Here is a 26,475-nt window from a genome sequence, read left to right as displayed (position 1 = left end):
ACTGTGACTTAAAGCATGTGGGGTCTAAGACAACGTTCGTTCGTTAGATTGTTTGTTCAGCAATGCTCGTTCGACAACGTTCATCCGTACGATAACGTTCTTTCGATCAACAACATTCATTCGATCAACAAAGTTCATTCGACAACCTTTATTCAGTAAAAAAACCTTCGATCGACAACCTTTGTTCATTTAACAACCTTCTTTCAATCGATTGGCAAATGTTCGTTTATTTGATAACATCTGTTTAATCGATCAACAACGTTCATACGAGTTCATTCAATCGCTAGACAACATTCATTCGATCATTCTATCCATCTATCTTTTTAACACTTTTTGAAATTAGTGATATACACACAAATATTTGTTTTATCCATTATAGAAAGTGTTATATAAGAATCTCAAATAATAATGAGTTGTCAACAATGAGCATGCTGCTGCAAAAGCCTATGTACAAAAATAATGCGTGTTTAAGTAAACAATGCGTAAACTTAAAAACTTGGTGCCGCATCCCCAAAGACGTGTTGTTTCACTGCAGTTAAGATGCGTCTGTGCCAAGAAAAAAAATGAATAAAAACGCAGTTATATCTGTAAATGCACTGTTTCATTTTGCATTAAGGTTTGTGGGGAACAAGAGACCTAATTGAAAAATTGATTGAAAACTGGACCGACACGGTTTCAATTAACTAGAACTTCTATGTTAAGCTGCTTTGACACAATCTACATTGTGTAGGCACCAGGCCCGGATTGGCTAATCGGGAGAACCGGGAGAATTCCCGGTGGGCCGGACCATTTTTTGGCCGCGAGGGCTGGTGTCCCTAGCTGCTTGCACTCTCAGCAGTTGCACTTATTTCATTTGATTGTTTATTTGACCATAGCCTCACTGTTTTTATTCATTATTTTGCCGCAGCTCCGCTCTTTTTATTTATTTTCTTGCAGCCATGTGAGCAAAATGCAGCCTGCAGGTTAATGATGATCATCATTAACCTGCGGGCTGCACCCCATTCCACCCCAAACAGCGGCACCTTAGTGAATATTAATTATTATAAATCAATACTACACCTCAATGAAAATCAGATGATTCACTAAATTATTAAATCTGACATCTGAAAAAAAAAATAGTAGACTTCAATAGCAGCAGATAACAGCAATGCTTAACAGCGCCATCGTGGTCTAGTGGTTTGCACAATACGTTAAGATGCTGCCAATCCCAGTTCGAACCTCACCAGAGTATAATATATTTGTTTTATTTTCAGTGTTAAGACATAAAATCTGTTTGGGTTACTTATGTAGGGGTACATTTTTTTTTTTGTGCGAGACAACCGTTACAAAGGACTGGATATCTATAAAGAATTAATGTTCTCATATTTATGAAAAACATTTGAAGTTCTAAAGCAGCTGTGTCCTTAAAGACATGTTAGTGTCATTTATAACTGAATTGGAAATGACGTTATTTTAATATAGTCAGTCGTCAACTGAGGTGGGCCTTTCTAAGGCTTGAAACTCCAGAGCTAAAAAGGAGTCCCACTCCGGCCCTGGAAGGTACTATAGAGATAAAGATGAATTGTACACGCTCCAGCATGTTTGTCTTTGTAAAACAGATGAAGCACTCTATCAATTATTATCAGTAAATCATCAACTCACTAAATCAATTTTTAAAACAATCATTCATTCCTGCCCAAGTAAAAACTAGAAATCAGATTACAAAGGAAGCGCTTGTAGCTCTTCGAGCTGACAGACAAGCTCTCTTTCCACCTGCCGTCAGAAGCATCCAACAGTTCTGTTGAAGGAGCAGCAGGGTGCTGACTGGATACATAAGGACTGGCAGCAAGACATGCACAAAACTCAGCCAAACATAGTCATATCACAGGCCTCATCGTGCCAGATGGTGCCTCTAAACCAAACACCCACCTCCTTCCTTTTGTTGCAAGCGGTGAAGAGAAGCGTCTGAGCTGCAGTGGCGGGGGAGATGAAGTCCTCAAAAACATCTAAGGGGGAAGTAGAGAGAGAGAGCGAAAGAATGAGCAGATCTATTTTCTGGACTTCTACGCAGAACGAAACTTATGGTGATTCACGTACCAAATTTCATGCGGATGTACTCGTAAGGGTCTTCCTGCCAGAGCTCTTCATCACTGTCTGTGTAGCACATGAGCGGGAAAACCACGTCCTGAACGATTCCCTGAGACCAGATACAGTAAAGTTAATAACAAAAACTAAATGAGAGTGATATTATACGAATAAATAGTGTTTTAGTGACAAAATTACCTGCAATTACAACCAGCCATTTAAAAATCATCTAATATTGATGTGGATGTTTGCTGAAGCTCAACACGAAAGTCAAGCTTAACCATTTATCTTTTCTTCAGCTAAGTCCCTTATTTATCAGGTGTCACCACAGCGGAATTAACCGCCAACTTTTTAAGCATGTGTTACACAGCCGATGCCACAACCCAGTACTGGGAAATACCCATACACCAAGTCATGTTTATTTTTAATAGCAACTTGTATAGCAGATTACTTCAGAGGCAGCAGCTTTAAAGTCTGAATGAGGCAGAAGTTACTGAGACTTTTGTTTCAGTTTGTACTTCCAACTTAAATGGAATATTGAGTAGGGGGCGGGGCTTTCTCTTTGCACATCATTCCCTCATTTTAAACCAACAGTAATAGGGGCGTGGTTAAAAATATTGTGGCTAAGGCTGTCAAACTCACTCCAACAATTGCGCAACTGACACAAGCAAAATAAACATTTAATTTTGATTTCACAAAGACCTGAAAGCCTATGCACAATGGGATGATTTTCTTCTAATGTTTAACGTGTCGTAAACAGTAACAGTTAAAGCAGTGTTGCCATTACTAATGGCGATACTTTATTCAGAAACGAGTAACCAAATGAGTTACTGACAATAAAATGCACATTGCTATAATTGAGATCACCAAAGCTCTAACAATCGCACAACAACCTTACTATAAAGTAGATAAGTGTGCAATGTTTAATATTTATTTTTATAGTCATTTGACAAAGACGAGGTTTTTTTTTTTTTAAGTCACTCAGTTACTTTTTTTGGTAATCAGTTACTTTTATAATAAAATAACTTATCTACTGTTTGTGAGAAGTAACTAGAACCAATTACTCTTAAAAGGAACGTGCCCAACATTAGTCGTGAATAATCAAAGGGGCACCAATATGGGCGTGCAGCCCAGTGGTCATTACACCAGACGTAAAATTGCACTTAAATTAAAAATACCTCAAACTTTGTTTTTGGTCACGTCTCTGGAGCTGCTGAATTTGCAGTAAATTTAAGATCTGTAAATTATGATTTCCTCTTTTTTTTTTTTTTTACAGCAGAACAGTACAACGGTTGATGTCAGGGATCCTACGCTTTCATGAACAGCAGTTTCAAAGACTTTTTTTTAAAACACCATTACTTTTAAATCAAGCACCTTTGTTATTTATACTTCAGCACATGCATCTCCAAGAAAGTCCTTACTTTGTTTAACATTCATTTACACTTAATATTTATGTTAATTACAGTAATTTTTCAAAATTGTTTTAAAACAGTCATGTTCAAAGAATTGGTAACACTCACATGTCATTTCTGCAATATTGATATAATGTGCCCTATTTGTACAAGTTCTGTTATGTACTTTCCAGGCCTTGAGTCTTTATGTATGAAATTCAAGTACTTTCAAGAAGTGTGGGAACCCTGCGATAACACCATAAACCAATTTAACTTTAAATCTAATTCAAGCACTTTCAAAAACCTATGTTTGCATTTACGTAGTTGAAATCATACGCCTAAAATTCAAGTATTTTCAAGAAGTGTGGGGATAAACTGGAAAAAACAATAAATACTATCTGCCAAACGTTCTCCTAGAGGGCCGGTGTCCTGCAAATTTTACTTCCAACCCTAATTAAACACACCTAAACCAGCAAATCAAGCTCTTTCTAGGTAAAGCTGCGTTCAACAATAGAGTTTGATAATGCGAAATTCTGTCGTGCGCCGCGGTGAAAAGAGGCGGGAATAAACAAGATTATTAGGCATTAAAAAAGCGAGCGATTGCACCATGTTTAAAATTTCTGTCCAGAGCGGTCATGTTTTGATCCTCGGTTGGTCTCAAGCAGTAAAGTGATGCGATTTCGCAGGTCAGAGTTCACCAAGCTTGAACTTTGCATCTCAGCGACCTGCGAAACTTAATGCATGACATTGTGTTTCCGGTCTGACGCATTCGCGTGCGTATGAATGGAAGTCTATGGGAGGAAAAGCCCAGTGTGACCGCAGCTTTATAGTTCTCAAACTCAATTCCTAGAGAGCCGCAGCTCAGCATAGTTTTGCTCCAATGCTAATCAAACACAGCTGATCCAACACCTTGATTAGTTGGACTAATTCTATGTTTGAGGGCGAGGCAGTGGCGCAGTGGGTAGCACGTTTGCCTCACAGCAAGAAGGTCGTTTTCAGTTGGTGTTGCTGTGTGGAGTTTGCAGGTTCTCTCTGCCTTCGCGTGGGTTTCCTCCGGGTGCTCCGGTTTCCAAAGACATGTGGTACAGGTGAATTGGGTTGGCTAAATTGTCCGTAGTGTATGAGAGTGTGTGTGAATGTGTGTGTGGATGTTTCCCAGAGATGGGTTGCGGCTGGAAGGGCATCCGCTGCGTAAAAACTTGCTGGATAAGTTGGCAGTTCATTCCGCTGTGGCGACCCCAGATTAATAAAAGGACTAAGCCGACAAGAAAATGAATGAATGAATTCTGTGTTTGATTAGCGTTGAAGCAAGTGTGCAAAGCTGCAGCTCTCCAGGAATTGAGCTTGATCTATGTTCTAGGTATACTAGAGACTTCCAGGCAAATGTGTTGAAGGAAGTTGGAGCTAAACTACGCAGGACACCAGCACTCAAGGACCGTGTTTGGACACTGCTGATCTAAACCATGTACATACTTGGATGTGTGGCTTTAGGTTCTTCCAGGTGACGGCATGTGCGATTCCCTGGTTGATGTAGTTCAGTGTCTGCTGCAAGACTCTAGGAGCCACGTATTGCTTTTCCTTATACTGGTACAACACTTTCAACAGTACCTACAAGAACCAAACAGAGCCAAAAGGTCATGATTATCTCATCACGCTTCATCCTATCAACCCACTGAACAATCTATTGACGTCTTGTGTTTACCTGCTGCGCAGCCACGGCATAACCCTTAAGGAAAAGCTCTGCAAACTCTGTGTACTCTTTGGTTGTGTTGCCAGGGCTGCCATACCTTAGGGGCGAAAAAACATTCATGAAAACCCAGTAATGGTTTCAAAAACACAAGACCTTGGGCTTAAAATAACTAAACGAGTCTTTCCAACTGCTCGGCGTGGGCTGGAATTCAAATGGACCATGAGTCATCTGCGCGAGCTTTATCTCTTAGCATTCCTGGGAGGAAATTATGCTGGTACTGTACCTCTCAAAGAGCCGTGCGAGGATGTGAAGGGCCCACTTCTTGCACTTCCACCAGGGCAGCTCGGGCCTCTCATCTTCATCTACCTGAAGGGTTTCCTGCAAAGCCACACAAAAGCACTTTAGATGAGCACATTTCCATCAAATGAGATCGGGAAAAATGTGAATTTGAGCAAACTTAATGGTAGTATGCAAGGCCACCAGAATATAATACTGAACTAAGCCTGCAGCTAATGATTGTGTTGATTACAGATTAGTTGTGTGATCATTTTATCGAATAATCTGATAAAAACAAAATCACTTTATTTTTGCAATTTGCTTATAACTATATAAAACCGTAAATAAGGGTATTACTTTTGTAAAAAAAATTATAACTAAAAGTACAAAAGCACAGTGTTCACTGATTTAATTTGACATTTTAATGCTTAAATAAGAAAAACTTTTAATATCCAAAATATAAATAAATCAAAATAAGTGTTGTACTAGGCCTGGGTGATGCAATCGGTATCAGTATTTATTGACCAAACACTATTGGCAATATCGAGAAAAAAAAAAAAAGTTGGTTATGAAGCGCATGGGAAGCAACGCCAGTAAGCTTAGGATGTAAGATTATCATTTCCAATGGAGGCACACAACTTGCACGATGTGTATATGGGAGCCACCCGCACATGTTGTGCAAGCAGCGAACACATGACGTGCACATTTTTCAGGTACACCTAGTGGAAAACATCTGAATATTTCCGAATGCATGACTCGTGGTGCGCTCGTGGCAAGTAGAACCAACCAATCTGCTAAACACTTTGTATGGAACACATACATTTCAGTAATACTGGAAGACTAATTACCTCAGACAAACACAGCGTATCCAAACACTCCAGCGCTTTTAACTGTTCTCCATTAACTAGTTACGAGAGACGCCAGGGGAGCGGAAGTGCAAAAGAAAATTGAAGATGGTGAAGGAAACCAGGAGCTCATGTTTTTCACATGTGACTTTTGGGTTGCGTCATTGCTACTTCAGGTCAGAATAACAACACGTGCGAAATTAAGTGCCGTCTAGCAGCAGTGAGGAAATTGTGAATAAAAAAAGGATGTAGGTTGTCGCCAGAGTGGCTTTTTGGTTTCTTTTCTTGTGCATCCCAGCCCTAGCTTCCCATCTGAAAGAGTTTTTAGCATAGGGGTTAAGTAGTCATCCAACTTTACAATTTGTAAAGTTGCAATGTGCATTTTAACAATAATGGTTTGTTCCTTTACTTGAAAGCTCAGATTTTATTATTATAACTAGGGTTGTTGATAGAGTTTGAGGTTTATGGTTTCATTATTATTCACACCAAGTTTGCTTTGATAGTTCAGCGTTTACACTTCACCACTGCACACAATAGGGGTGTCAAAATAGTTTTTTTCGTGTGCACCGCAATGCAAATGCGGACAATTCTGTATCGGTTCGGTAATAATCATAACCTGTTATTATGTACTGACGTCATTTATCTCCTATGCGCTATGTTGCGAGTGAGGTGAGCGCCGGTATTTACAACACTCAGCAGCAAACTCAGGGCCGCCCCGTGGCATAGGCAGTATAGGCAAATGCTAAGGGCGCTGTACATCCAGGGGGGCACCAGAAATGAGCGCGGCTAAGTTGGTTTTGTTTTCGATATTCCAGAGACATTCAGTTATAGCGGCAATATATCAAAAGCCTCTTACTCTAAAAAGATCTAAAGTGTGTTTCCTACAAAAAGACAAAGCTGGTTATGTTTCACAGCTGTCTTTTTCTTTTTCGCTCGACATTACGACCACTGCTCCCTTAAAGCCCTTGCAATATGCGTTTAGCCAGGAGATCGTGCGGAGCGGAGCTCTCAGTAAGGGACCGTCGGAAAAGTGCTTCTTTTTTTGCTCCGCTCAGCACGAGCTCTCCCAGCTAAACGCATATTGAGAGGGCTTAAGTGTGTGAGTGTGTGGGTTTGTTTGTTTGGTGCTGTCTATATTTGTGTATGTTTGTGAATGAGAGACAGTGTGGTACTGTGTGTCTGTGTGTTTATACAGACAGCTTGTAATAGCCTCCCCCCTCCAAATATAACACTGTGTATGGAAAGCATCGTCAATGCACCGTGATATCGAATTGAACCGAATCAATGGCATGGTAATCGTAACCGAACCACGAGACCAGAATAGGTTATCACCTCTAGCACACAATATATAACATTTTATCTATCAAGAGTCTCTTGAACACTTACATTATTTTATTATAAAGAGATCAGATATTTTGTTTAAATACTTTTGACTATTAAAACTATTTGTCTTTATAATGTTGGCAAATTAAAAGTGGTTAAAAGCCTAAAATTCGTAAACGTATTGCTAAAAAAATCAATAATTATTGATATCGAATGATATGAAACATGATGATGTGATACTTTTTTTGCAATATCATCCAGCCCTGTTGTATCACATTGACTCCGATTATGAAATCAGGACATAAACACGATGACACAGATATTCAACAGCAAAATTTGTTGAAGTATAACTAATAAATAAACAATAAATATACATTTTTGAAACTAAGGCAGAAGAACAGAACGTGCACTAGGGTTGTACGATGTCGACCAATTTGGCATTGTACGATGTCTAATGTAAAACAACGCAACGGACGATGGCATCATCATCATAGGCATCTGTGCATCAATTATTCATGAACAATTAATTAATTTATAACAAATTAATTATTTGTAGCCTATCGTTTCAACTACCTGACCCGCATTGTCTTTGTTTAACCCATAACCAAATCATAAATAAATGTTACACACAAATTACCACCTGTCAATCACTTTTTCTGCGCGACTCTGGCATAAATAGGCAGAGTGATGTGATGTTATAATGGCGTTGACAAACTTGGTTGGTAAAAAAGGTGTACAACCAACAGGAACCAACAGTATCTGAGGTTTTCACTAAAATTATAAAGCACAAGCGTGAAAGCGAAAGATTGAAGCAGTGTACTACTGATGCTGTGATGCGTTACCTGATAGATTTAAATGACCGAAGAGTCGTTGAAAAGACAAGATGAATTAAATATCACCTTTAATATCTATAGTGAGACACGATCCAGCGATACATCCTTGATAAACTGTCCGACATGCACTGCTCAAAGCATGCGCTGAACTTGAGTTAAAGCTTAGACGAGTGCATGACAGTGTGTGTTGTCACATGATGTGCGTTTTCAGCAAGTGGTTCTCGTATAGTGTGGAAGGAGGGCTGTTCAGAAAGACGAAACGCCAGTGTGGATGTGGATCGTTTTAAAATGCCTCAGCATCGTGACGTGTATCGGCAATCTGCGATGGAATCGACTATCAACTAAACCCTAGCGTGCACAGCTCTCTTCATCAATGTAACATTATTAGCCTTTGCTTAAAACCACAACATTAAAAAAAAATAAACTATACAAACAAACCATGAGCAATCTGTACCGTCGCTCCCCTAATAGTATGTCATTGGGTTTTAGGTGGAATGCACTAGGTTTTGTTGGAGACTATGGAGGCTGGTCAGTGGTGGTTGGTCATTTAGACAACACTAGGCCAGTACTATGATCTCCGGTGGCTCTGTGGCCGTGAGTGCGGTGTGAGAACCGTCCCACAGCCTGTAAGACACAGACCAGAGACGGCACTAAACGCAGACGGATACCACGCACACCATTCACCCACAGCCAATGGACTGATATTAAAATCTAGCGTTCTTTTGTTGTAAACACGCATGAATAGACGAACATGATGCTATATGATAATGAAAAGCACAATCTTACTTGAGGAACGTCTCGGTCCACAACTGTCTTCAGAATCTCCATCCACTCCGTCAGATTCTGCCTATTAATAAGCTCCAGAGGGAGGTTGTACTGTAGAAAGATCAATCAATAAATGCAAAACAGACACAAACAACCGGATGAAGCTTTATTCTAGATATTGCAGGCATTAGAGTTGATGGTAGTACCTGGAAGAGAGCGTAGAGGATCTTTAAGATCTGTTTTTGTACCAAGACAGAGTCAGCACTGGTGTCTGGCAGCAGCTGTATGAACCGGTCCTTCAACATGGGCATGAAAATCTGCATGGCAGCCACCAGTGGCTGGCGCTCTTCTGGCTTCTTATACCTTAGAGAGAAAACGAGACTTTCAAAAGGCATTCACAACTGTTGGAACAGTGTCAATTTGTTCAAACTGACTGCAAGATTGACTTTTTTTGGCATTATAAAAAGCATTTAAGTGGTCCCTCGATAATCGTGAGAGTAATCGTGAGAATCAGCGAAAGAGTCAGCTTTATTTTTTACAATTATTCTAGATGTTTTTAACCTGCAAAATCCCTCACTACACTATTTTCTCAGATAGGCATTAACAATTTCACACTTCTCTCTCGTTTAAACTCTCGTGTAACTTCTACCTTCCTTTAGCATGTCCAGAAGTTCAACATTTTGTGCGATGGTTAGCATCTTCCACTGCCAAATTTGTTTGTTAACTCTTACAGTTAACGATAGTTTACAGTTAGATTCCATTTGTTAGCATCAGTTCATTTAGCAAAAGTCAACGTAATGAATACTGCAAAACATTTATAAATCTGTTAATTTATTAATGCTTAGTAATGCATTAAAAAAAAAAAAAAAAAAAAAAAAAAAAAAAAAAATCAACAATTGTTATTAAATGGAGTAATTAAAGTTTAATTTATCTATGCCAAGGCTATTCAATTGGCGGCCCGCGGGCCGAACCCAGCCCTCGAGGCACTTTGTTCCGGCCCTCCAAACAGTGTGACCAAGACATCAAAAATAAATTTAGTTCAGTCGACAAACGGCTTGCTTTTTTAATGTCTAATCATCTTGTTTATTCCCGCCCCTTTTATCAGCACCATACAAGAGAATTTCGCATGCTTAATCTCTAGTGTGATCGCAGCTTAACGTGTAGGTTTCAAACAAGCTTGAAGGACTCGATTAGATTTGATCGGGTGTGTTTAATTAGGGCTGCAACTAAACTCTGCAAAGCTGCAGCCCTCCAGGAGATGAGTTTGACACCTGTGGCTTAGGTGAATACCATGATAACCCCATTTATCATTTATCATAATCAAAGCTTCAGCAATCAATTGCAACAAGAACATTTGATTCCAGAAGAAGCCTTGACATAATCAATGTTTGTTGTTGTTGTGGTTATGAAAGCATCTTTAATGATCAGCGCTAGCCACTGAATAAGCATCTCACCATTATGTAATGATGACCAGTGGCAAAAAATATATTAAAATAAGGATTTCCGTTTGCCTTTTAACCCTGCTACTCTGTTATCATCATCACATTGACACCTTTGCTATTTCTAAATTAATGAATGCAGATCTAACAGAAAGCGAGCGAACGTATCGACAGTAAAATATCAAATGAGACGCTGTCTGCCAAATCCTGCTTTCTCTAAACCATTCACAAATCAACCTGCGAGCGCTTCACAGTTCTCTTACTCGTAATTCTTCACCAGCTGGTAGAGGCACAGCAGGATGCCCAGCCAGTAGGAACTGTTATCAGACTGCAGATACAAGCCAATCTTGTCCACTATAGCTGTCCATCTACCGGGGTAGTCGTGCTTAATCATGTGGTGAATGCAAGTTGTGAGTTGCACTCTAGGAAAGAGAAGAGAGGAGGGAAAAAAAGAAGCAATGTTAGAAAAGAAATAGATCCTGCATTCCCGCATGTGCTTGCACCGGTTTGTGTTACCTGATGCGCTCTGGGGATTGGATGATGGCCTCCACGATGTTATCTCGAATGAACTGCCTGTCCGTTTCTGGGATGGTGCTGGTAGGCGCTTCAGTGTTTGCGTTATCTCCCTCAGTCCAGAACTGTGTCACCATGTTCTTCAAATAGATCACACCTGAATGACAAAGACAGAGGTCTGAGATAACAGTCGAATTTGGACTCAAAGGCTGTGTGCTGACTGAAATATTAGCATATATATGCAGCTACATTGTACACAGTGCATGCTTTTCATTTGCGACTGAAATAGATTCGTGAACTGTAAAATGCACTTAGCAAGTGTGAAAAGGTATTAATCAGGTAAAAAGTTTTATAAAGGTAATAAGATCTACTGATTTAACTAGCTATGATAATAAATGTCTTAAAGGAGCAGTATGCAAGTTTGCACCCCTTGTTTAAAACTCATGCAAGAGCAGGTTGCCAGATTGACGACACCAACAAAAGTGGATTTATTTATTCATTTAGGTTTTAATGCCATAACAGCAGCATTGGCTATATTCATGGCAAAACATTCACTAATAAATGTACAATAAATAATTATAAAATCAAATTAGTACGAATGGAAGTGAAGGAGACCGGAAGTCTTAAGCCTAAAAGATTCCCATGGCTGTGCCTGCTCATACGCTAAGAATAAGGTATATAATTACAGCTCGGTCCATTTTTTTCATATACATGCTTTTTTTGATTCTTAAAGTGCACCGTTGAAATTTGCAACATAACTCACTTAAGACCATGTTTAAAAATGTGATATAAAGTGGTCAAAAAAAAAACTTCTCTAAAAGAAGAAAAAGAAAAAAAAACACGTTGGCTGAGATCAATTTTAGTGAACTTTCCTTTTATTTGGGGATGATAAACTGGAATTCTGATACTGTCTAATGTGAGTGAACTTGAAATCAAAAGTCTGATTTCATCAAATAAACAAGAGCTGCACGTTCAAAATGAAAAGCTCACAAACAATGCATTGAGGAGAACAAGATTCTGTTGAATGATCAGATTGTTTACTTTTTGGTGTATTTATATTAATATGTTGTAGATTGCTGCATATTCAATGAATTTACTTCATTACTCAGTTCAGTTTGAAGTAAATATTTTTTAAAAGTTGTGATTTTTGTATTATAATCAACTAAATCAATCCATGTAAACAAACAGATATAAGGTATTTTAATGTAAATACCTTATGGTTTCATTTATTTAAATATTTATATATAAAAAAAATAATTTTTTTTATTATATAATTTTTTTTATTTAATTTTTGCAGGTTTGGTCCTCCAAACATGCATGTATATTGTATGTACAGCTCACACTAAAGCGAATAAACAAGCTTAAATGTTGCAAAACGCATCAGACTTAAAAATTCCAATGATTTGGGTTCCCATCGAAACAACTTGATTTTATCTGTAAAAAAATGACAGCACCTCAAATTGACACAAAAAAAAGACAAATGTCATTACTTTCCCATCCTTTACTTCTTCCAAACCAGTTTGCATTTCTTTCATGTTAAACACAAAATAAGATATTTTGAAGAATGTTAAAAAAACAACCAATGTTTTTTTCCATAATTGTTGTTCCTACCATGAATGTCAATGGCTGTTTCTTTCCCAATATTCTTCAAAATATAGTTGCGCGTTTAACAGAAAAACCAAAATGATAAGTCTTTTTTTGTGTGAACCATCCCTTTAATATAAATAAAACAAAAAACATGAGATTCTGAAAACTCGTTGGCCCAGATAAAGCTAATAAAGACCAAGTTTAACACGCTTCTCCTTGAACGCCCATGTGATGCAGAGAAAGCCCCAACTATGCCAGGCACTCAATGCAGCTGCGCATCTGTTGAAAAACCCCAGCAGGTGTCTTTGAGGCCTCTCTAGAGAGCTATTCACGCAACTTCACTACAAACGCTCATATATTTAGACACACTTAGCATCTGGAGCCTTTGTCTCTTCCGGTCGAAAAACATTTTAGTCCTTACAAGCAACCAGACATGTAGAATAACGTGTGATTGGTTTAAAGAGACACCTTTTTGTGAATTGCCGCATTTAAGTTGAATTGTTCAACTGCATTGAAGTGCTCTGCAGTTATATAGTTGGGTTCTACTATTTTGGAATCCATTCAGCTTGTGTATGGGTTTGGCAAGAGCACTTTTAGCTTAGCATAAATCATTGAAATGGATTAGACCATTAGCATCTCACCAAAAAATAAACTGACCAAAGAGTTATTTTTCTCATCCAAAGAGCCCCTATAATACATGAAAAGGGTCATATTTTGGTTTTAAGGGTCTCCAGCAAAAGTCTGATATGCATGCATACCTAATCATCCCAGCAACTCCCATGATTCGTGCAGCGATTTATTTGTTCCCAAACCCTTATTAGCGTGAAGCTATTCTGCGCTGATTGTACCGAAGACGGCCTGTTGCGACTGGTCGACATACCTGACAACACTCCTATTTTTTTATGAGTCTCCCATATTTCAGACCCATCTCCCACCACCCTGCCGTTTTGTTATTTATTTCGGAAAACTCCCGTAATTTCATCTTTGGGTAGAAAAATAAAACAAACTTTCCCCACGCACTTCCAATAATATCCAGCTGAGCACAGCGTCTTCACTACTTGATTCAACCGGGATCTGCTACAGTGTTTGTATGTTTGTGAGCGGGGCCGCCGGTTTCAATTTTCCTGGGTTTGCACACGCAACAACTGGCCGGGGCCCTGCCGAAATGGCTAATGACTCATCATCTAAACGATTCATTTGAAGCACTAGGAGTCAACTCTTAAAATGAATCATTCATTTTAAACACTGCACTTTCAGATATAAGCCTTAGCTGGATGTTTCACTTCACTTGGAAGGTCATTTTCAAAAGCCCTTTACAGTGGCTCTTTAAGCTCGACTCTTCTGTAGTGTACTAAAATGGAAAGAAACTGAAAGGTTACTATTTTCTAGGCCAATATAATAGGAACTACACACATTCCAGGTTAATAATAAAGTCTCTGAAGGTAAACGATTTAGCTTTACCAATTTTTAAATCCATTCAGCTTATCTATGGGTGTGGCGAAAGCACATTTAGTTTAGCTAGCATAAATCACTGAATTAGATTAGCCCATTAGCATCTTGCTAAAAAAAGAGAGAGACTATTTTCCAATTTAAGTTGGAAGACTGTTCTGTAGTGAACCAAGACTAAAATAAAGTTGCTATTGTTCTTGGTCATTATGGCTAGTAACTACAATCATTCCAGCATAGCATTCCGTTCTAAGCCACAGCCACGAACAAATAATGTTTCTGTTGGTCTTATACATAATGTAACTACTATGAATCAAGCTTTAAATAAAAAAAAATACCTGGTTTTGTTTGTGCTAGATGATAATAGTCTAATCTGATTCAATGCTTTATGCTAAGCTAAAAACTTCACAATTCAAGTAAGGTGTTAAATATACACCATCCTTAAAAAAAGTGTAGTGTTCCTTTAAGCACACAAAGATGATGTGAGTGCTGAATATGTATCCAGCATTAGCTGACTGGCAGAATGAGTTATACTGGAGACAATCAAACAGCCGACTGATGGTGGATGGGTTCATAGAGCAGGAAGCGAGTAATCCTGCCTGCTGCTGCTGAATCAGCAACTCTCCTCAGTCCTGTACGTGACTGAATGATCTGCAGTTGCACATATGAACGGCAAACGGAGGGGTGGGGCTTACTGTTCAGTAAGCGCTTTCGCTCAGCACAGTGGAGATTTCTCTAGTTATACTCTTTTAGTCATTTGGGATGCGGTGACAGTCAAATCTTTCGCCAAACAGATCCGCCACTTTTGACCCTCATAAACAATCATAAAGTCCTTGTGCTACAGGAATTAGGAGGTTTGCTGAAGGCGCAACTGTGGTGCAGTGAGGCGTTTGCGTCTTTAATAAACTACGACAGTTTGCGTTCATTGAACGGTAGGATTGATTAATAAAAAAAAAAATCACGTCTTGCTTTCAGCTTTGGGGTTAGGCGCGTTTTGCACTCGCACACAAGCGTACCGCGCCAAAGCCCAAGTGAACCGCGCTCAGGCACACCTCTTCCAACCGGGCCAGCCAAGTGAACCGTACCTGAGCCCGATTCAGCGCACTCACTTCTCAAACGATCCGGGAAACTGGCCTGGGCACGGTTCGGATAGCATAGAGTTAGTACACCATAACAGTATAGAAAAGTTACGCTTTGATAAATATAAATTAAAGTTTTAATACCAAACAAAAATAAACCAGAATGTTGGTGCCAATAGCGTAGTGGTTAAGTGCGCCGACATATAGCACCATGGTGCTGTCAATGGGAACCCTGTTATTGGACCGACTCAATCTTTACAATGTAAATCAAGAAAATATATAATTGCTTCACAAAAACTTGTCAAAACAAGTTTTTTTCTCACATTTTAGAGCATTTCTAGAGATAATGATTGACAGAAATAATTGGCCCCAAGTAACAAAAGAGAAAGAGTTTTAGTCATAATTAAAAGAAAAACAAAACAGCTTTCTCTCGGGAATAAGACACACTGTCCATCAAGTTCTTTTTATGATACTGAGAACTCAAACTCCTTGAAGAATGTACTGCGAGACGCTCCCAACTCAGCTATGAACAGTGTTTGTTTCACAACTGTCAGTCACTAAAGAAGGATTGGCTATATACTAAAAGGTAAAGTCACTTTTTGTGAGTAATACTAGACTTCAAAAGATTTCAATATAGTTCTTACACTTTCCAACACATTCCTGGTGCATTTTTCCAGTACTTAAATGTGGCAATGGCTAATTTTATACTTATAAACAATCACATTAAATTAAATGCTATTAGTTTTAGTATTCTATGGTATTAATTTTTTAAGGAACGGTTTTGGTGGCATCCCCACTCCTGTGGTTTGTTATGTAATGGGCAGCACAAATGTCTTGATGCCTCAGGATGTTGATGTTGCCATCCACTCTGCAGATCTCTCACATTTCCCATACTGAATGTAACCCCAAACCATGATTTTTACTTTACCAAACTTGACTGATTTCTGTGAGAATCGTGGGTCCATGCGGGTTTCAATAGGTCTTCTGCAGTTTTTGTGATGATCGGGATGCAGTTCAACAGATGAGTCATCAAAAAAAATGTACCTTCTGCCACTTTCCCAAATGATCAACTAGAAGTCAAGTTATTATTTGTTGCTCTTACAACTGGGATCAACGACAAGACTCTTGTCAGGTAGTGTATGGTTTGTTAGAATGGGACAATATTTGGAAATACTCAGCAAGTTGCTTTTAAAGAGAAGTGCGGTTGAGGAGGGGGATCGGTAAAATAAGGTGCAGGATCAGATTTTAGAGGTGCCGGATCCGGCGTGTTCCTGCACAAATAAAGCCCTGGGAATGCCTATTACGAATCAAATTTCGTTTTTTCTCTAAAGAAGTTTGAAACATTTGATATTTGAACATTCGTTGTTGTTCAATAGTTTTAGGACAACTTTAATGAAAGGTTCTGAACCACTTTAAAAGTTGACTACTGTACATTTAGAGTAGAAAAAATACTACACATCTTCACTGAACATTTGTACATAATATTCTAATAATTGTTGTCAAAATATAAACCAATCATTTTTTTCTGGTTACCGAAATAATACCCGTGAAACACAAGACATTAAGTTTTGTGGTCCCGGGTCACAAACAAGCATTCATTAACTCAGGAAAACTACTGAAATATCTAATCTGCAGAAAGCCTTGACTGCCTTGACTTCATTGACAAATATATCTGTGTGTGTTATTGCTATATTCAAACACGCAGTGACAGAATGTCTCAGCTCTATGTCAACATATGACATCTGATACTAAAGGCGGACCAGGGCGGCTCATGGAGTGACAGTGAGGAGGACAATCATCTTCAACAGTGTGACAGCAGCAGTCTGAGGAACACTGCTTTGCTTTCTGTAGAGAGGAGAGTCTGGATCTTAAAACGTACCTGCTTGCCGTACGGGCAAATCCAGCTGTTCAGTCATGGTCAGCTGCAGTAGTGTAGACATAAAGTTCACCTGGCTATGGCCCTGTGGAGAGGAAAACAAGTGAAAATGTTAAGAAATGTAGGTTAGAATTCAATTAGCAAGAAAATGTGATACTGACTGAAGCTTTGTTCTGATTCACAAACTCTTGTTTCGATGTTAAATTGATCCGAGGTTTTTGGAAATACGTCAGTCAACATTGTCCCAAGACAAGAATGGGTGTTGTTCAATAGTTTGAGGACAACTTTTGATGAAAAACTACGGATCCACTTATATTGTTGTCTACTAGAAATCAAGTAGACAACATTACAATGATTTTCATCTTTTTTTTTCTTACTTTTTTGTATGTAATCCTACTGATTGGCTGATTTTGCATTTCCATAGTTACAATACTGTTTTTTTTCTCAATTAATTTCAAATTTTTTCAAATGTTTTGCTAGATTTTGCATTCAAATTACAAACGATTATCTCTCAGACACAACAGAAGGAGTGTGACAGCAAATCTAAAACCACACTTAATTTGTTGCCTACTTTCTTTTAAGTTGATTGGCGCAAAAATTATACTTGTGATCATCACCACTACAGAAGTTAACCAAACTATTACAACCATACAGAAATGTAAGTGTACAAGTAGTTCAAAATATGCAATGACTCCTAAATAACCCAAACAATTTTTTTAAATACATTTGTGTCTGTCACTAAAGAAATTAAATAGAGAAACCACTTATTTTCCGAATGCAACAATGTTTTTTTAACAATGCAGAAATGCCCTCAGATCAATGAATGACATTTTTTTCTAGAATATAAATCACAATTAACAAGAAGTTACACCGGGTGACAATTTTTTTTTGTAAGTAAAAACCTTGTAAAATATAGTGACAATAAACATTGTAATATTTTAGGTCCTCTTCATAAAATGAAGATTATACACCTCAAGCTAGTCAAGGAAAATAGCTTTAAGGTATAACAACGTCTGTGCACTATTTGCTTGACCTTATCTACATTACACAAGCATCTCTGGAATAAGTCACAGCTAGTTTCAGATTTTAAAAAAATGTATTTACCATGTACAAACAGTATACCATGATACACACTTTCTATTAACTGACATGATGAACAGTTTACAAACTGTGCGGAACTGAAACAGCATTTCAAGGAACTCCTAACAAGTTCACTTCCAAACAAACACCACATCTACTTCTAGCCTGCAAAGCTGAACACCATAAACAAAACACACACTAGTCAAGTTGAGACTTCTTTAGGAAAAAGCCACTGACATCTACCCAAACTAATTACAATTTATGAAGAGTCACCATTTATGGCCATCTCAGTGTTTTTCTTCCTTTTGTTAATTTTTACCCCCAATTAGGGTAAAAGCAGAAGGACTTAATTTTCAGTAGCCCAGTTAAAGAGCTTCCAGTAAACTGTTGTGCCGTTACAAAAATCACACCGTTTAAGGACTGTTTTCCATAGAAGTCTATGACGGCAAATCAATGCCAATATTAATCGAGCGCAGCGGTGATGTTTGCGCGCGAGGAGAAGTGAACCGTGAGCAGATTACAGGTCTACACTCGAGAAAACTACAGCTCGCGAGCGCACAGGGGATCTTCACGCGCGCGCTCAACTGATCCAACGCGAGAAAACAAGTCCCGGAAAGGCAGAGTAGCCAATAGCGTTAGAGATAACAAGTACACCAAGTCCCGCCCCAGGACTGACAAAAATCCAAACTGTTTCGCACGAGCAGAGAGAAGAACCAGCGAGCGAGCGGAGAGAACTGATCGCGCGCGCGCGCTGTAGGCATGACCTTGCTCACGAGAGCGTCAATCGTGCGCACCGATGATGTGCGCGTGAAGATCCCCTGTGCGCTCGCGAGCTGTAGTTCTGGCGTGTAGACCTGTAATCTGCTCACGGTTCACTTCTCCTCGCGCACAAACATCACCGCTGCGCTCAATTAATATAGGCATTGATTTGCCGCCATAGAAGTCACTGACCTTCACAGCCTGATTGAGATACGATATAAAGTGGGTCTCAGAACGCACAAGAAGCACCGAGTTAAATTTCATTGCTCCGTGCCATGTCTTGAAAATATGTACATTTATTTTACCACAGTATTTACAATGGAGTTTCTGCGCTTGCCTGCTGCTACTGACGGTGCTTGCGTTTAAACTGCTTTTCATCTAGTTTTACGTTAAAACAACTAAATAAACGCTTAAGTCTATTTAACTGATTATATTTTAATAACATTATAACATCAATGTTGTAAAAGAAACCGTATAAAATAGAAAAGTCACATTAAGCTTTTATTGGAAGTTTAACGGTAGGGAAAAACACTAGCAGTACATATACCAAATAGCATTTTTTTGAGCTCCTGCAGCATTAGGCACTAAGGGGGCATTTTACGGGCTAATCGTTATTTCGGCTGTCATTGTTAGTGTTATCATATCTTATGCAACAATTATATTATATATTGTATACATCAGTGTAAACCCTACAAATGGGGGGAAAACCATTCCGTAATATTAAAACCACCTCGGTCTCCCTTTCGCATGGCCTCTGTTTAGTTTTAACAAATGTGTTCCTCAGGATTTTCTAAACTTTAACAAAACTTTCCTTCTTTCCCACTGTTGTTGCAATTATTGGTCATCTGGTTATCTCTATGATCAGATCATTAAGATGTCTGTACAGTCATTCAGGTTTCAGACAAACGTTCTTCAAAATGGTTCATATTTAATTCAAATCAAATGCGGCGCCGTGCTATTTGCTCGAGTTTTAAAAAATTTGTGCGCTCCGCCAGCCAAAATCATGTCGCGCGCACCCACAGCAAACCTCTGCAAACACAGCGATGATGTCACATTCGCCACACGCACTAAGTTTAATAACACAATGCTGATTGGCTATTGCATGTTGGTCTCATTTGTAGTTGTAATACCGCAAATTACACTTGGACTAGTAAAATAAAGAACAACTCCTCCACAAAGACCAAGCAACTACAACAAAAAATAAATGAAATGAGCATTAGATGAAGCATTACATGGACATCGGAAAAATAGGACCGGAGTAAAAATATGTAAGACCTAGAAGAGAGAATAAGACTTAAGACCTAAAATTTCTATTTTTTAATTTTACGCTTTTAAAGTCCTCGTGGAAACCCTGTGTTTTATTTTGAAGTATAAACTTAAATTTACTCATACACATGTGATCATATTTTTCACTTCATTTAGAACTTCAGGACAAATGTTTGATTAAAAATGTAAAATATATATATATTATACATAATGTATAATATTGAGCTAATGTAATTGACAAAAAAGCATTACAATGTATTTTGTGACACCGCAAAATAAACGATATAATATGAAACGACAGACATTTCATTTTGTTCATCCAAGTCACAGAACGCCTACAGATAATCCTGTGGTGATTCCTTTGTAACCAGCTCTGAATGAACGCACGTAGCTTGAAATGCCATGACAGCGTTCTCACCCGACCACCACAGCGTCAGCACACAAGAATCCAAGCCTGCTGTCCACATGGACCCTCTGGAGCCTGGCCAGCTGAGTGACTGTGGCCCCGTTTACACTAGTGCGTTTTAGTTTGAAAACGCATAAGTTTTGCTACGGTTACGCCATCCGTCCACACTACGCCGGAGTTCTCGAGTGCTGAAAACGGAGCTTTTTGAAAACGCTGGAAAGGCCGTTTTCATTCTAAAACGCTGCTGCTCCGTCTCAGTGTGGATGGGGAAAGACGGAGACATCTGAAAACGGAGGCGGGGCTGCAAACGTTCGCCTATCTGATTGGGGCTTTTCCTCAATATTAAGTAGCCCACACACAGTTCAGTCTCGCATCCTCTTCTTGTAAGTTAAGACTTCGCAAGTTTGATCAAGGCTGCAGTCTCCCCCTTCTCAGTTAGATATGGAAAACAGACTATACTGAGGACACGGGTAAATCTTCAAAGGGAACAGTGTACTTTATAACTTCATTCACATCACCTTGGCTACGTTGTTTCACTTTCTCAACAATAAAATGTAAACATGATTTAAGGAACTGCCTATTTTCTTTTTAATATTAGCAACTTAACAGACAGCAGAAATGTTGAGGTGTCGTGCTGCATGAGCGTCATCTTCACTGCGTGGATATTTATAACAAAACGGAGCCGATAACAACTGCCTCCTTTCAATTTCAGTGAAAATACGAAACGCACCCTCTCTTTTGCTGAATATCAGTTTTAATAATCGATAATTATAAAAGTAAAACATACAATAAGTTTATACATTGTAGGAAATATAGACGAGCGATCAGTCAATGTACCTGGATTAATCATTAACTTATCTTTGCGCTTAACCAAAACATGTTACCCGTGAACAAGTAACTTAATAGATGTCAATGACCAAAGTCAGGGAATTGGCCTATGTCGTTAGATAAAGACAACAACATGAATAAAATATCACGTTTAGCAAATATAGTAAGATTAGATCCAGCGGGAGATGCGTGATGAGCAGTCCGACAAGCAGAGCTGTCATCTGGGTAGAAATGCTGGAGCGCTTACCCGAGAGTGTGTGTGTGGTCATGTGATGTGCGTTTTCAGCGTTTTGGTGTGGACGGAGAGCTGTTCAGAAACGCTGGGTAAAACGCGAGTGTGGACGCGGATCGTTTTCATTCTACAACGCCGTTTTAAAACTAAAACGCACTAGTGTAAACGGGGCCTGTGACACAGGAGACTAAAGCCAGTATCAATCCTACACTTCGGTGCTCTTCAACCTTTTGACTCCAAGGTCTCCCAAATAGAAAACTCGAAACATTTCGCATTCTAGAAAGACTCAAGCGGTGCAAAGTCAAAAAGACAAGTCACTAATATTCCAGTGGTACTTCATGAAATGAATATCAAGAAGACTGAGCACATCTGAATCTGCGATGAACTGAACACCTGTTTGTAAAGTGCATTTTGCTTTGCATAAACTCATTTAGGCATCACAGCTAGAACTTTCCTTACTGAATGACACTATAACATCTGCACTTTTTAGAAGATTTGTGTGAGAAATTCCATGCAAATGTCAACCTTGCCATAAAATAAATCAAGTTTTAACAATACACCTCTTTGGTACAGAACTGAACAAGACACTTGATCCTACTTCTATAAAGAGACACTATCTAGCAAAAAAAAAAAAAAAGCATTTTGCTCAACTGGAACCAACAAAGGCCTCCAACACTTGAACTGTTTATACAACTCTTGAATGAAACAATGCTCTTGGAACAATATACATACTACTTAAACAAAAGGGATGTCTTTCAAAAAAATATGGATGCCCCTAATGAACCTCTGACTCTCTGTACACCTCTAATGTATTTTTATAACGTGTGACTTTCCTCAATCACAGCATGACTATTTGTGTATTACGATTTTTGTATTTTATTTGTTTAATTTTTTTTCTGACTTTTGCTGCTATACTTGTGCACTGATAACCTTGTCTTTGTCCTTTTTTTTAGTTTATGTTTGTATGTTCAATAAAACCAATAAACAAAGAATAAAAAAAATGAAGCTTTCACCATAATAGCAAAGTGTTTTGTGCAGGCTTGTATCTTCCATTACTGCAAAACACTCAAAAATGTCGGTGCTTATAACAATTATATTTGATTTACCAAGGTCACACAAGTGGCTATTTCACATCCGTCACATCCATAATGAAGCTTTTTCCTCATAAATGGAGAAATAAAATAAAATCAATAATTTTCTTCTATAGAGAGCCAACTCATATCCTTTTGATTAGCATTATTTCTTTTGGGTTGTGTGGTTTAATTCACAAAATTGAATTGAATTGACTGCTCACCGATTGTTTTGGTCACATCCATAACACGTTTTTTTACTCATTTAAAATCCAAAAAATTTTTTACAGATGGATATTTTTGTAATACCATAAGTCTATGGTTTGTTGTTTTGGAAAATATAAACAGATGTTTCAATATAATGTCAACATTTACTTTCTCTGTGAATTTATGTTACAGTTTTTACTACAAATGTCTCATCCATAATGATTGAATTGCTCATTTTCATTCTTTTTTGCTTTGTAAATGCTGCTAAAGGGATAGTTCACCCAAAATTAATAAAGAAATAAACACAAAGGAGTACAAATCAAAAGCCATGGCTCCTTATGACAGACTGCGGTCTTGTGAAGCAAAACGATTGATCCCGATAAGAAATGTAACATTATTATTCGCTTTAATTCACATCCAGGGCAAACAGTTCTTGGTGCAAGAGTGACTGTAGTCAGTTGTAGTCTTGTCGCTTTAATGATGCAGTTTGTTGATGGATATTGGTGACTATCACCAGCCCATGCACATTAGTACAGGTCTACATTCACCAACTGTTTGCACAGGCTGTGGATTAAAGCTAGAAATATTGCAAATAATGTTCAATTTCTTAAACGGACCAATCGTATATCTTCATGAGACCTCAGCATGTCATCAGGAGCCATAGCTGTTGATTTGCACATATGTGAACGTGTTTATTTTTAATAATAATAATAATAATAAACTGTTACTATTCTCTCCCGTTACACGGATCGTCAATGAAAACAAATTCAGCTAAAATCGTCTTTATTGTTCAACTGAAGAAAAGTAATTTCTGAATGACCTGTGGGCAAGTCAATTAACTGGATATTTGCATTTCTGGGTGAACTAACCCTTTATTATTGGATTTATGATTTGAGTGGGCAAAAATAAGACACATTTATGTCTGTAAAACATCAATAGGGCTACCAGTAGGCCATTTTTCAATTGAATTCATTTAGAAATCATATATAAATGGTACCAATGTGATGCAAATATGTTGTTTATTTTTTTCCCCAATGCAAGCTACCATCTTAAATCCAATTTCTGGCTATACCATCAAGCATTCATTAATTTAAAAAAAATTAAATATGTCAGAATAATTATCCCCCCTTAGATTTTTTTTTGTTAAATATTTCTCAAATGATGTTTAACAGAGCAGGGAAATTTTCACAGTACGCCTTATTTGTTTTATATCGGCTAGAATAAAAGCAGCTTTTATTTTCTTAAAACCCATTTTAAGGTCAAAATCATTAGCCCCTTTATGCTATTTTTTCCGATAATCTAAAGGACAAACCATCATTATACAATAACTTGCCTAATCACCCTAACCTGCCATGTACTGTCATCCTGGCAAAGATAAAATAAATTAGTAATTAGAAATGAATTATTAAAAATACTATGTTTAGAAATGTGTGAAAGAAATCTTCTCTTTTTTTAAATAGAAAGTGGGGTAAAATAAACAGGGCTAATAATTCAGGGTGGCTAATAATTCTAACTTCAACTGTATTCATAAACTAAAATGATAAAAGAGTTTTAAATGAGAACGAAGTTTTGGAGTAATGTTCAAATAAAATATATATAAATAATTAAAATTATTTATTTAAAACGTATATGGTCCCTCCTTGGAAGTTTGTTGAGGTCAGGTAGTTGAAAACTTCTCTACTTCACTCATTTACCTAATATGCATTTCGTACTTTATAGCTTTGCCTCAAAGAAATATTCCACCCAATAATGAAAATTTTTACCATTTACTCACACTAAATAAGTGGATCCACATTCATGAATTTCATCGAACACAAAACAAGATATTCTTAAGAATAAAAAAGCCATTTACATCCACTGTAGGAACAAAGATAGTATGGAAGTCAATGTATGTTATGTTTTCCGAAAATGTATTTCATTTATTTTCCTTCATATTCAAACGATGAAAGAAACTCTAACAGGTTTGGAACAAGTGTAAGATGAGCATCTTATGAAAAATAATTTCATTTTTGGATGAACTTTCCCTTTAAACTCTTTAAAATAACTCCCAAAAAGATATTACAATTAAAAAATCCTCCAAAAACCAGGCAAATGCAGCAGGCTTTGTAACAGGGATGGTCTCTCAGGTGTTGTCTTACTCATGTTGCTCAAGTAACACAACTTCAGTATATGGCTGGATTACCGCTAAATGAGACTCGCTGATCCTGCAACCCTATCAAACAAACTGAAGTGCCTGGATACCACACAATACCAGTTGTCTAACAAACTATTAACTGCCTTTTCCTGCTATATTAAAAAACAAATGCAAAAACACAATGCATTAAACATCCTAAAACTAATGCACACATCAGATATCAAAATCACTAAACCAAATATTCATAAGTATGCTAATGCTGTTTTACAAAGTGAATATTTGGATTAAAACTACCTTTTTGATTTAAGACACTTAAATACTTGCTCTGTCCTTGTAGAACAGATAAGGGTTGCACAGTTTATCTGTATAACAGTAGTATCATGATACTATGGCTCCAAAATACTGGTGGTGCCACTGTAGTTTGTAAACGATAGTATCGTCATTAACAATCCATCTACAAAATAATGTTGCATGTGGAAAAGTCACTAAAATGCTCACACGTTTGCGCAACCAATAATTTTTTAATATAAGGTTGCAAAACTGTGCAGAATTCACGCCTTTTAAGGTAGCCCATTGCACGTTTTTCTGACGCTTCAGTTCGAATGTGAATCAGTTCATTTCTATTTCCATCAATATGGTTTAGTAGCTGCAACAACCGTGACAATAAAAAAAAAGTTTAAATAAATAATAAAATAGAGACTCAGAAAGTAATTTTTTTTATTACTTTGGATTCTTACCTGATAAAGACTAAAAAATAAATAAAAAAACAAGAGAGAAAAAAAACAAAATTGCAACACGAAACGTTTAAAAAAAAAATTACTACTTCATTAAGCCTAATTTCCTTGAAATAATGCTTTTTTGTAACTAATTTTGTTTGGTATAATTTTTATCTTTGTTTTAATGTGTTTTTGCTGGTCAGCCATCTACAAAATAAAGAAAACAAAGGAATACAACTTAGGTAAAGTGACATGATAATATTTTTTTCAATAATAAGGGAATAACGAATTTAATTCAAGTACGCCTATTGTATCTTTTTAAAATATAGTATTTCTGACAATTTTCTCTATTTCAAAGATTTGAGTTATGAATTACAGCATTGCAATACTACTTGATATTAGGCATGAGACGATAATCATTTTCAAGATATACCACGCTTTGGAAAAGTCAAAGTTTTAAAACCATCAACATTTTCTGTAATACCATTCCCATGCTACATGTATGATTTTTTTTATTTACGTTTGTTTTGGTTTGTTTATTAGGACAACAGTACCTCCAGCAGAAAAGATACCCAAAAATGCCATTTTACATTAATGAAATCTTTGCTTTAGAAACTAATGAAGCATAAGTCAATGATTGACTAGAATTA

The 26,475-nt window shown here is 37.6% G+C and overlaps 1 protein-coding gene and 1 non-coding gene across 3 annotated transcripts in view; both read right to left on the bottom strand.

Moving 5' to 3' along the window:
• Positions 1-26,475, bottom strand: part of ipo7 (importin 7) — a 52,343-nt gene that overhangs the window by 24,208 nt on the left and 1,660 nt on the right. For both annotated transcript variants that reach the window (XR_012382291.1, NM_200905.3), the window contains 10 exon segments: positions 17,131-17,212; positions 11,143-11,296; positions 10,890-11,048; positions 9,394-9,550; positions 9,209-9,298; positions 5,429-5,523; positions 5,158-5,242; positions 4,929-5,063; positions 2,077-2,176; positions 1,909-1,985 (listed from right to left, as the gene is read on the bottom strand). Coding sequence is in view for 1 of the 2 variants with exons in the window: in NM_200905.3 (NP_957199.2) it covers positions 1,909-1,985; positions 2,077-2,176; positions 4,929-5,063; positions 5,158-5,242; positions 5,429-5,523; positions 9,209-9,298; positions 9,394-9,550; positions 10,890-11,048; positions 11,143-11,296; positions 17,131-17,212 (1,134 nt within the window). In the remaining variant the exon portion in view is untranslated.
• LOC137496271 (small nucleolar RNA SNORA23) lies at positions 8,927-9,107 on the bottom strand. Its single transcript, XR_011016470.1, has one exon. It is a non-coding gene; the product is annotated as a small nucleolar RNA SNORA23 (small nucleolar RNA).

This window comes from Danio rerio, chromosome 7 (assembly GCF_049306965.1).
Source record: "Danio rerio strain Tuebingen ecotype United States chromosome 7, GRCz12tu, whole genome shotgun sequence".
In the NCBI taxonomy this organism is placed as follows: Eukaryota; Metazoa; Chordata; class Actinopteri; order Cypriniformes; family Danionidae; genus Danio; species Danio rerio.
Note: the sequence above shows the minus strand (reverse complement) of the source record. Positions and strands in the feature narration are given on the sequence as shown.